The sequence below is a fragment of the Quercus lobata genome, chromosome 2, assembly GCF_001633185.2.
Source record: "Quercus lobata isolate SW786 chromosome 2, ValleyOak3.0 Primary Assembly, whole genome shotgun sequence".
NCBI lineage: Eukaryota > Viridiplantae > Streptophyta > Magnoliopsida > Fagales > Fagaceae > Quercus > Quercus lobata.
The window spans coordinates 6166023-6178931 of NC_044905.1; the positions used below are offsets into that span (position 1 = coordinate 6166023).

General features: G+C 36.7%; 1 protein-coding gene across 3 annotated transcripts; it reads right to left on the reverse strand.

Moving 5' to 3' along the window:
* Positions 1–3626: 3626 nt before the first annotated feature.
* LOC115974235 (CST complex subunit CTC1) lies at positions 3627–12413 on the reverse strand. Of its 3 annotated transcripts, XM_031094493.1 has the most exons (16): positions 11205–12413; positions 10956–11074; positions 10557–10631; positions 10370–10445; positions 10196–10258; positions 10030–10107; positions 9720–9917; positions 8877–9155; positions 8149–8640; positions 7865–8008; positions 7406–7765; positions 7228–7319; positions 6259–6466; positions 6010–6130; positions 4588–4922; positions 3627–4046 (listed from the first exon to the last, which is right to left on the reverse strand). In XM_031094493.1, exons 1-16 carry the CDS (start codon positions 12312–12314, stop codon positions 3873–3875), a joined length of 3924 nt encoding a protein of 1307 aa, XP_030950353.1. In that variant the 5' UTR covers positions 12315–12413; the 3' UTR covers positions 3627–3872. The 3 variants fall into 3 exon arrangements, with proteins under 3 accessions (XP_030950353.1, XP_030950352.1, XP_030950354.1); XM_031094492.1 differs by having other exon boundaries at positions 7406–8008; XM_031094494.1 differs by lacking the exons at positions 3627–4046; positions 4588–4922; positions 6010–6130; positions 6259–6466 and adding an exon at positions 6736–6850 and having other exon boundaries at positions 7406–8008.
* Between the last annotated feature and the right edge of the window lie 496 nt (positions 12414–12909).

The window sequence follows — 12909 nt, forward strand, 5'->3', positions numbered from 1 at the left end:
TATATGATTTAGAATTTAATTGGTTTTAAACTCAACGATTTTTGCACCCAATAATTCATTTGCCACAAAAATTAAAAACTTAGATGAACACGTGGCGAAAAATTGGACTCCAATTAAAATCCAATTGGATTTGGACTCTTCAATTTTTAGATGGACACGTGGCAAAAAATTGGACTCCAATTAAAATCCAATTTAGAATCTAAATTGAATTTGGACTCTTCAATTTTTACAATCAATAATTCACTTGGTACAAAATTAAAAATTAAATGGGACATGTGTCGCAAAATTAAGAATCCAATTAAAATCTAATTGAATTATCTTTAAGTTTTGGCTATTAATATATATATATATATATATATAGATGAGTTGAGTTCAAATTACACCTAATGTAACTTTAAGTAATATTACACTTCCTAATATTTTTTAATTAGATGTGAAATTTGATAAGTCAACCGCTGGATTACATTATCTTTATATATTTTTCATACTTACAAAATTTTAAGATGATCAAAGATTAATAATTATGTCATCAATTAATTATTTAAATTCAAATTTTTGAAATTTAAAATAATACATAAAATATTAGTTTATAGATCGAATAGTAAATTACATCAAATTGGCATGCAAAATGGCATATTGGCATGCATGTTAAAAATGTATAGAACATGTAATTCAACCGTTGGATTTTCATAATATGAATTGAATAACAAGTTATTAAATGATATAACATTATTTAGAGTTACAAATAAATAAATAAATAAATAAATATATATATATATATATATATATATTTGTTAATGACATTAAACATCACCAAGGCAGGCCTATTGAACCCACTCCTAGGAAGTAAATTAGGGAAAAACGACCTCACTCGCCAGCCAAAACCGTATATCAAGTAATCTAACAAAACTCCTAATAGGGATTGAATGTCTGGTCTATAGCTCATTCAATGCCTCTAACTACTAGACTGCACCCTGTCATTCAGCCAAAAAAAAAAAAAAGGGACTGCACCCTGTCATTCAGCCCAAAAAAAACTGCACCCTGTCACACAATTATATAAGATAGGTATTATTTTTTTTCATAATGCAAGAGAACCTAATGACCAAAATTTTGTTGAAAACAGTCTTCTAGCATATGCATCTGGCAAAAGAAGAGATGTAAAGGCATTTCAGCCTTATCAGGAATGTAAACATAAACTGAAAACATACTCAGGATTTTTGATATTAAAGGAAGAAGAATCCATCACATTCTTTAATAATAATATATAATAATAATAAAAAACTACCAAAAAGCTATTTCCAAAATTAATAAAATAAAACGGTAAAAACGAGCTATAACATCGAAAAAACACCTGAAGGAATTAAACATTTGCCTGCGGATTCTGAGGAGAGGGCTCCTCTTGCCTGTCTTCTTGGTGGGTTTGAATTGGCGTTGTTGGTACCGAGGTGAGAGACGCATTATTAGCCCTTGGTCTTGTAGTAGTTGTTGGGGGGCTAATCCTTCCATCAATGCATGATGAGCATTTCTCCTCTACCCACCTCTCCATATCATAATGGCCGTAGCCCAGGGTTGTCCCACCTGAGCACAGCCGTCCGATCATAATGGCAAGCACCCCAAAGATTATGATCACGGCGAAAACGGCAATAAAAGGAACAAAGGTGCTGTGGCTGGAGAAAGTTTGCTGTGTTATGGTCACTGTTGGTGGAGGTGGTGCTTGATCTAGTGGCATTGACATTATGTAAAGAACTCTGTGAAGTTTGATGTTCCAAGATAAATATGATTCTGGACTGTTTTTGGAAAGCTGGGAATTGGCTAGGTAAAGATTTCAAGCTTATGGGGTTTTTGGAAGATGTAGCCTGAAAATGTTGGAGGGTATATGGATTACAAGTTAGAGGTCGAGTTTGGAGGTTTGGAAAAGAGATTGATGAAGAGAATATAGAAGGGACTGGAAGGACAAGATATCTTATGGCTAACTAAAAGAAGCAGTAACCAGATAGTGTAACTCATTCAATAATATAATGAGAAATGGAAGTACAGGGTCAATACTTGAGGCAAAACCAATCGAGAAAGAAAGATTCTGCAAGTACAGATAATACTAAAAGGATGTATGTGGAATCTTAAAGATCATGAATACTTTCATTTCATAACCACTGAGAGAGAGATGCAGTTTAAATTTCAAAAAAAAAAAAAAAACAAGAAATGGGACAGATAATGATAATGTGTTTGGCAAGTAGAACTGACTATGATAGTTTTTAAGCAAATATTGGATCTACAGAGAGGACACTACACAGTTCTGTTCACCAATGGCAAACGCAAACCGTAGAGCTGTTTTCACATAAGTAATAATATGTTATTTTCACTTTGAGGAACCCAAGGAACAGAACAGACTACAACAGTAAAAGGACGAGAAGAAAAGCAAAAAGTCATCAGAAAAGTGGGGGATTCTCGGTACTCTAAAGTCCAAACTCTTTCCGAGAGAGAGAGGTATTCTAAAAAGAACGTCGACGAGCTTTTTCAGGACTTTTTTTAAAAAAAATCTTTGTGGTGTAATGTATGAAGCAATGGAGAAGGAAAGAAAACAACCTTAGCATGACACTCCTACCTGAAAGTAGGAACTCTTTTTTTCTTGCTCGTACCACGTGAACACCACTTCCTATTAATAATAATGGCAAACAAACCTCAGGCTCAAGCCAACATTGGTCCCCCTTTTATTATTTATAATTATTATTTAATAAAACCTCAATTCGTCCAAGCTCTTAACCATTTTTGTTTCCGGATTTTTTTAATGAATTGGATTTTGTTTGTTCTGTAGTTTTAGGGCTTTTAAGCTTGTCTAAAGGTACAGTAATTGAGCTCTCATTGGATCAAACCGGTTGTTTAAGACAGGACAAGTATCATCTTTTATTATTCTCATAAAAAAAAAAAAAAAAGATGGACCATATTATTATGGTAGGAGTGTGTCTGTGACATGATTGTGTGTGGATTTAAGCCCTCAATATAGGGGCCACTCAAAGATTTTTAACTTATTTATTGCCATCAATGTTTTAGTAGCTGAACCGGTCGAATGAGTCGCAAAGGGTTGTGGCCAGATACCGATTCATCAGTTCAAACAGTTCAACCGACTCGACTAGTTTAGCCCATATTAGAGCCAACCTCTACTTGAGCTCGCTCAAATATACACATGACATTATTCAACAACAGCCACTCATGCTATCTACATCCTCAGGAACTACGAGCAATTAATTCCTTTCTATTTTTCATATGCTGTCGTGATCAGAATAGCTTTTAAAATCGCTGTATCTGATTGCATTGTTCATAGATTGCAAGGGCTTAGTGGTCCTAGACCCTCAGATATGAGATCAACAGTACATGAGATCCAAATCCTCAGCAGCGAACAAGAGTAAACTCCTCAGCATCCACGGCAGCAAACAAGAATGAAGAACCCGTGTAAATCAAGGACCTGGACCGGGTTGCTCCTAAAGCATATCCACAACAGCTTAAGAACAAGTTTCAAACAAACAAATTAACCAAGACGTATTCGGGAAGGGCAGGGTCCTCAAGTTGATCAAATAAGTCAATTTGTATGTTAATGCTTTAACTACACAAGTTAATTAGTATCATTGACATCATCGAACTAGTTAGACATTGATTTTATATTTCAACATATATGGTTTTCTACCTCCTTTTAAAAAAAAGACCCTGCAACCTATAGTTGGCTACTAACAACAAATCCTTAATCCCAAGACTTTTCAACAATATGATACATTCTTGAAAAGTAACTAAATTTTACATTTGCCGTCAACCTTCCGCAACCCTCCACCTTTGTGTGGGCTTAAGACCAACTGTGAACAAACACATAGGCCATAAAACAATTATCTATTAAGCAGTTCTTGGATCAAATACCTGCCATCAGTAAGTTGGTTTGAGTAACAAACTTCCATAGCCCATATGTTTTGTATGGCATGCACAGTCGGCCCCATTCCTGAAAGGTGTTCTTTCCCCAGTTGCCTAACAGTACTTGGATCCATCACGCTTGCAACAACATTCTGCCAACACGAAATTGAGTCAAATATTTCAACGTGTGAAGAGAGGAATGGTTAGAAGATAACAGAAAAGGCAGCAACTGCAAAAGGCCTGATCAAGAAATGAGCACAGGGAAGAGGAATGATCAACTCAGAGTACAAGAGAACATCCAGGACAATGGTAAAATTGATAATAAGTTCCCAAGCAGAAGTAAATAATATACACTAATCATCATGAGGAAAATTAAAAATTGCAAAAGGAATATGCATGAAGGGAATTTAGACATATTACAAATGTGTGAAATCAATATTCTAAGCTTTCATAACATTCTACTGAGCACGCCTATCCTACAACCCTTTGAAATTGCAGGTAAAGTCACTAGCAAATTGAGAACTTCCGGGTGATGACTAGCAGGTTCAAACTCAAATTTGTCATGAATTTAAAACCAAATGATTCCATCTCCATGTAAAGGCCAACCATCTAAACACTAAAAATATCTTCATTCTATCTCTGAGGAAACAGAAGTTTAATTTGCAAGCTCTTCCACAATAAATGTAAACTCACCCAGAATGTGCCAAAGCAAGCATTGAAGATTATGAACTTAAGGAGGTTCTCATCTGAGCAACTGAGGGCGTTATCTGAACTGACAGAAACAGCAAGGTCTTGATAAGAAGAATCAAACATTGACCCATGATTCTTCACTGTAATTCTATCATGGTTCCTGATTATTCTCTCAATATGATAAATGATTGTGCTACAGGCATTGTCATCTATCTGAGCCCACTTTGAAGTCCAGCCACTGTTTTCAAAAGCTCCCTGTGGGAGTTTTTCATGCAGCCTCAGCAAGGTTGCTGCTCTTTCAGCGTTGGCCCAGCAAAAAGAAGAGGATGACCCATCATCTACAAGTTGAAATGAGGGGTAAAAAATAAGGATTCAAAATTACGCCAAAATAAGTACACTAACAAATGAAGGCGAAGTCGCTAGCAAAGCTGAGAACTCATGGAAAGTGGAGGTGCTTGCTTCTGAATGTTGATGATTAAGTCGAGATCATTGTATAATCTAACCTGCTCCACTTCTGTATTATTCACGAATTATTTTTGATAGGTAGTGTACGATGCAGGACATTTAACTATGACTCTCCATAACGTTTACTAGACTACTCAACAAAAATAAAATTTACCAGACTCATGACAATTACATTAGTGCTGCAATATTTTGTAGCAGAATGATTTAGGGCACCGAGATGAAACCTAGGAATCACCACATTCAATAAGAGTTTTGGATGTATGTGGGGTAAAGTGTCAGACTTCAAAAACAGATATATTGCTAATTGAGATTTATCGTAGCCCTTTTTCTTGAAAGAGTAGAGAACCTTAAACAGACTTTGTTAAAGCTGGTTTCTAAAAATAGATTCCAGTTCCTTCAAATTGAGCTTTACTTGTCAAAAAAGAAAAAAACTTTGATTCAATATACTTAGACCTTCTGAAAACAACTGTTCCTTAGTCTCACCAACTGAATGTTCATGCACCTAGGCAAGTAGAGGGTCTTGTCTTTGACATGGAAAAGGTTATAATCAATTTTCTACCATAATTACACAACTCCAAAGAATTAGTGTAAAAGAATGTTTAACCGCAGGATCAATTCAATGAATTAAATTCCTATAAATTGTAGGACATACTATTGCACATACCCAAAATTCCCATGATCTGAAGGTCCCCAACAAAATATAAACAAGGAAAACAAAGAACAGTAATTGGAGAAATAATACAGGGATGAGGAGGAGAAGCCTAAAATGCTATGCCTAGATACCACAAGACAATATCACCAAAACAAGGAGCTGTAAAGAACCCACTGCAATCTCTCATCCTGGCTATGAGAAGCAATCAAGTAGTGTCAACTAGCCACAGCTTTCATAACACAAAAGGCCTTAACTCTTAACAATGTCATCATATTATAATATTTTCTGCAAATAGAGAAATGACTTACCCAAAACAAAACCAGCAAATGGGATGTCAACAAAGGGTGTCCTAGAGGTATCTTTTGATTGTAAATCATCATATTTTACATTCCTCCTCTTCTCCAGAACCAGTGTATGGATAGCAACAACCTGTAACAACCAATGGCACAATATGAGTAAGCTTCATCTGTCTGAGAAGACACATTTGGGGGTGTAGTAAGGAGATGAATTTAACCTGCTTAAAACTCATATAGTATGATAGACAAAAAGCAACTTACCCTGCAACGAAACCTCATTGGCTTGCAATCCACTCTTTGAATCAAATCAGAAATCAGTCCTGAAGAAACAGTATCTGGAGCAGCATCATTGTGCACATCTGAAGCAGGCCAAGAATTGATATTTTTGTCATTGTAGGGTTCACTGACTGCACTGATGGAGTTTATTACAATAAATGTTACAGGTGTCAACATAAAGCTATTCTTTCCCCTGGAAAATCAAGGAATAAAATTGAATTATTATATAACCATTGCAACAGTTTAGCAAAATGTAAAGAAACCGATTTAGAAATAATCCAGATAATCATTGCAAAAGTGGAACTATGAGAGTATAGGTAATTTCATAAAGATAGATTATGCAACCACAACTTAGAATTTGAAACTGAATAAGCTATGAATGGAGACAACACACACAAGAAAAAATGAATGATATATCTTATAGCCATGAATAAAGTCTGTAAAGGAAGTACACCCTGCAACCTTCAATGCATAAATGTGGGCAATCACCATTGATGCTGCAGCAGCAAAATGTGTTCCAATGTGTTCCCCAATGTCATACTTGGATGGTTACCAGATTCTCATCCCAACATGCCACCTAAAGCCAAAATCGGTACCAATTTAATTGATTTAATAAGTTAATACTACCTTTCACCCACTAAATCATAACTTATTTTTGTGGCTGAAGCACTGTCACTTCTACATACTTGATTGCTTCTTTAACCCCATTAAACTCAGTCCCACTTGCAGTTGTCCTTGATTACAGAACGCTGGGTGTTATTTTAGAAATCACCTATAAATGTTACATTAAGCAGTGCCTAGAAAGTGATTGGCCAGCAAATGTCTTTGAAGCTTCTTACTAGTGGACATCTATAAATAAACCTACCGATTCATACAATCAAAAGCAAAAAACCACAGGCACTAAAGAAGAAGAAAGTAAAATCTATAATATTAAATAACAAAAAAACTGCCTACCCCCTGTCAAGAATTCGATGGAATGTTGCATATGCTCCAGGTCCAAATCCAATAGGAATAGCGCGTTTATTCAGGGAACCACAGATCCTCACCTAATTAATGGAATAGATGCAATGAGATAAGACATAATCCGTCCAAATTATATCCAAGAAAAGAAGAAAGTGAACTAGGAATTTACGATGTGATGGTCAACCAAAACATGAATACAAAAACTTCTTATAACTCCCTGAAAGAATCTTGTCTGGAGAATATCACCAAGGCTTTCACAGCTCAGATGTGCATCAATGGAACTATGGTCCATGCTATAAAAGGAAACCACCTGCCCCCGTAAAGATGATAAATTTCCCTCAGGAAATAGGCAACTACAATCAGTGGATGCCATAGACAGAGAATCATTAGTGATTTCTTTAGGTGGCACAATTGGTTTGACCAGGCCATCTTCCAAACCCCCAAGATTTGCCTCCAAGATATCTCTTACATTTGCAGGGAAAATAATATGAACATCTGAACAAGTGCTAGGAGAATTTTCTGTAAAAACCTGCAGGTGTTCAAGTTTATTTTCAGAGAGAGCCTCATTATTGCTGAAAGTAGAACTACTGAATACCCGGTGGTCAGATGAATTACTATCAGGAAAAACCTCATCAAAAGCATATGAAAGGCTCCACATATGTATTCCAGAATTAAGAAGAACTTTAGCATCACTGACGTAACCAGAACCCTTTTTACAAAAAGAATCATCTCCATGATGTTTTGTGATGTAATAACCACCAATCTGCAAAAACTGGAATTTAGATGAAAATAAACACAAGTTAATTCACATTAAAAATGAAAGCACAATGCAGCATTATTTCCACATCCCTGGACCAAGAAAGTACCATTGGAGCAGGAAAAATTTGGAGTAAAGAAAGAAATCAAACTCACCTGATACTTGAAAAAACTTTCAGACTTGATCTCCAGCAATACCTTTCGTGCACTTGGTCTGCAACCACCACCACCATTTAAACTGGAACTTGTGCACTGCAAGGTACCTGAACTAACCATGCTATTACAGTTAACACCTCTAACAGTGATCAAACAAGAAATTTTTTGGTAAGAACTCAAGTTGCAAGACATCAGCTCCTCATTGAATTGAGCATAAGAATTAGAACAAGAACTCAGTCCATGGTCAGGTTTGCTGCAATCATACATTACAGCTGCACTCAATGCTTTGATTGATGCATGATCAATTTTACGTCTCTTGAGAGAAGCATGCTCCTGGTAATTTTCACCAGCACAACATTCCATGGGTTCCTCCAGCTGTTCCATTGAAACCTTTGTTGGAAGCCCATCCCCGTTGAGAAATAAATCCCAAGGCAAAATTATGGCCTCAACAAATAGACTTGACGTGTTTGATACAGCCATATCACCATTAAGCTGTGAAATTAAGTAAAAGTGGATTTATTGATCACAAAAGTAATGAGATAACTATGTGTTCTAAACAATCAGGGCTAATGCTCCTAGAATTCCCACCCTCCCCTCTCTCTCTCTCTCTCTCTCTCTCTCTAATTTCCATAGGTTTCACTTGGGACAACTCCAAGTGAGACTTGGAAAAGCTTCTAAGAACATGACAGAAACAATGTAGAGAATAAAGTTACAACAACAAAAAATACCTTGTGCAACACAGGAAATTTGTGTGTTACGCGAAGTAGATGAAATGCTCCGCCTTCAAGTTTCTCAAAATCATCCTTTTTGTCAATACAAGGATAAAAGGGAAGATTTCTGCAGGTTGCATCCCTCAAATGAAAATAAATATAGACTGCTAGGTTTATATCTCTTGCCAGTGGGATGCACTGAAATATACTTCTGCATGAGACTGACTCATTATCAAGCAAACCCAAATGATCTATCAAATGAGGTTCACCTTCAATAATAAGACTATAGTCAATTACCTGAAAAGCCAAAAGAAAATAAATGTGACTCCAGAGACTGGAAGAATACAGCCAACACGTGCAGACAAAATTTTATTTCAATCAAAGAATCTCATGACTAGATAGTGGAGAACAGGTTGCAACATCATCACCGTATATGACCTCATATATGCTGTGGGTATTCCAGGTTGATGGAAGATCTGGTATAAGAACATCAATGTTACCAGTCGCATCAACCAACTGTAATCTTCCAACTGTAATCTTCCAGAAGAGGGAGAAATCTGAATAGAAGGCATTCTCATGATGATCAGATCTACAGAAGTTTATAACCCAACTCATCTAAATTTTACAGTACACAATCAGCATTTTGAGAACTTGACACCCAGTGAAAATCATGTAAAATGTGCAGAACATACAATTCAAATGCTCAAAAAAATTAGACCACCCATTAGTATTATGACTGTCTTCTTTCCTAATCAACAACTGGACTTTGTGGGTTACATTTGATGAAACTGATACAAACAACATGATGGCCCAGATGTTACAAGATACTAGAATAGTTTAAAATAAACCTCAATTACTAACCTTTAGACTTCCAAGCAAACTAATGCCCATATCTTCACTTGTAATTATTTTCTTGATTGATCGGCCATAAAATCTCCCTTCACAAGATTGAAGGTTAAATTGGTTGTTCTCACAAATATTTTTACAGTCATTTTCCCGTTGTAGCATTCTCATCCATGTGGCCTCACAGTGACAGATAAAACTAGATATGGGCATCACCTGAAATAACAGCTTGAATAATCACATTTCTATAGGAACTAGATAACATATGTCCTTCAAAAAGATCAAGAAGTCAATCCAACACACAGAGAATTCAAGACACAGGAGTTACCAATTTGAGGTTATTAGAATGCACTTCACTACCACAGCCACACTGGTCATGATTACATACTTCCACGAATGATCCATGCTGCCAAAAGAAAATAAAAATCATTATATAAGATGAGAACAAAAGAAAATGATAACAGATTTTATCCAACTGATAATTACCAATTTACCCGAGATCGAAACGCTGGCGGAGGTAAATGTAAACTAGCATAGACCTGAGCCAGTCCTTCCTTCTGATAACACCTTGCAGACGCCAAAGCTAGCTTATTGGAAAACAATATAACAATGACTATTGAAAAGAACAGAATGCTAGAAACTCTGTGAATCCAAAGCTAGTGAATTACATGTTTTGATCCCAAAATCTCCTCATTTGTCATACCAGCAAACTTTTTCCCAAAGCATGAAATGACAAGTAATACCCTGAAACCAAACCATCCAATAAAATAAAATGTCAGACATCAAAAGGTTTCATCTAAAAAAGATAGTTTGATAACTATACAACATATAGAAGCTTTTGGGACAACTGCATACCATAGTCGAGCAGAAAATACTAGGGACTCAACAAACTTCCCCAGCATACTTTGCAATTGTGAAACTACATGACTCCTGCAGCATAAGATTAGATTATTTATAAACGGGTGGAACGTATGGAAATTCCAAGGAAACTCAATGTTTAGAATCTCATTTGAAATATCAGGGACTAAATGCACTCAACAAGTAAGCTTTAGGGACCAACAGTGTATTTTGGGATGGTTCAGGATCATTTTGAGTCATCTTCTGATATGGTTTAATGCTCAAATAAAAATGAAAACAAATGTTCCAAAAAAGAAAAAGATGCTCAGTTTCCACGGGTTGTCCACAGCTGCCTTAGATGACTACTCACACATCAGGAATTCATTAAGATAACAAAATTAAGTAAGCATCCCATACCCAGTTTCCAATGGGGAGAAGGATTCCACAACAATGCTAGTCTTGAAGCAAGCCCCCAGTATAAGCATTTTCTTCCAAGAAAATTTTGGATTCACAAAATGAACATTTCTCACAGATATCTACAAACAATTGAGGTGTTACAAAACTCAGATACTTGCAACAAATTTCACCCATTTCTTATGATAAGACATATTGTATGTGCAAAAATAAATTTTGGGTCAGACAAACAGTGAATTCATTCTCACTTACAAGAGCGCCAACCCTAAGACTATGCGGTGGAGTTAGTAAATGCTCAGTCAACAAAAGCCACACTTCATTGTCCAGCTCAACAACCATCCCTTCCATGTACACACCTCTAATTACGCCCTTATACGAACCACATTCTCCTTTCCCCTCCATCACACGTTTTTCACGCAGTGCCCATTTCTTAGACAATCTACACAAATGCAAAGCAGATTTCTCCGTAGTCACATACATCAACCGAGACTCTTTCTTTCCTATATACACCAACTTCATATTCAACCCCGAGACCATCACAATCTTCCCAATAAGTTTCACAATTACAGGATGCCAAAATGAAGCAGAACCACAAAAGTACACAAACACGGGTTTTGTATAAGAATGAGTATCATGTTCTCGAATGGAATCATTCAAACCCAATTTAGAACTCTTTGAACTACACAATTTACATTCACAAGCTATAACTTGAAGTAAAAAACCTCGAAGACTTGAATTTACACCTCTTTTATTGCATGGAACCACAGAAACAGGACTAATAAACTCTAGAGCACCGTGAATTCGATGCCAAGCTTTGGGATCAGCGTCAGTGGTGGTAGATGAAGAACCTGAAACCAATGGAAATGTATCCACATTCGAACACCGACCGAGCCCGGGCCCACTCGATTCGAGGAAACTCCATTTGATAATCTCCAAGAACCAGCCGCCGCGCTTCAAGGGAATGAAATTCCAAGCGAGGACGCGGATTTTCTTGCCGATGATCCGAACATCGAGGTCGAGAACGTCGCAGCAGATCGAAGCCGAATCATCGGAGAACTGGAGGCAATTGTTATTGTTGTAGGGGCATCGAAAATTAGGGTTTGGATTTGAGGGAGAGGTGTTGATTGGGAGGGTTAGGGTTCCGATCATGGTGGCTGGGTTGTTGAGAGGAGTGAGAGTTTTAGGGTTAGGGTTTAAATGGGTGGGATTTGGGGGTTTAGGTTTGTGTTTGGGTTTGGGTTTGGGTTTGGGAGAGATCGGACGGCCGGGAAGGCGGGAGTGGAGAGATGAGGTGGCGGTGATCGGACGATTACGGTGTATTAGGTCGGAGATGGTGAGGAGTTTCGGAGTCGGATCATCCATCTTGGTTTTGGGTTCGGAGATTGAGAATGTGTTAATGGCTTTCTCTATTCTCTAGTGCTCACTGTAGAGAGAGAGAGAGCGAGAGAGAGAGAAAGAGAAAAAAAAAGGAGGGAAATGAAAAATGAGGCATTTGAGAGGGAAAATTGGTTTTTAAAGTGGGCTTCTGATTTGGGCTTTTCAATGCGGGTTGAAGGCTAACCCGAAACTGGATCCGGTGATTCGGATTCCCTTTTTGTTTTGTTTTTTCTAATTTTAGTTTATACTGTGTTTTGTTATTAATTATTTAATTAATTGCATATCTTCTTGTCAATTTAATTTAATCCACCGTTATTATTATTATTATTTTTTTAGAAGGCCATTATTATTATTTTGATAAAAAGAAGTAGTGTCCCAACTTTTGATTAGACTATTTCACTCTTTATCCATGAAACTTAAGACTTTCAAGTTTAGGACACGTCTTTCAAGTCCATTATTTTGCTTATAAGAAATAAGTTTGGCTTATATCCAATACTCTAATGCACTGGACAAGACATGATTTAAACACGTGACTGCATTGTGTCACACTGCCCACGATAATCTTTTCATTTCCCTTATG

Coding starts and splice junctions, on each gene's coding strand:
- LOC115974235 (XM_031094492.1), bottom strand. CDS start 12,314: ATGGATGATCCGACTCCGAAACTCCTCACCATCTCCGACCTAATACAC. Junction 10,108..10,195: donor CGCCAGCGTTTCGATCTCGG/GTAAATTGGTAA, acceptor TTCTTTTGGCAG/CATGGATCATTCGTGGAAGT. Junction 6,131..6,258: donor CAATGAGGTTTCGTTGCAGG/GTAAGTTGCTTT, acceptor TGGTTGTTACAG/GTTGTTGCTATCCATACACT.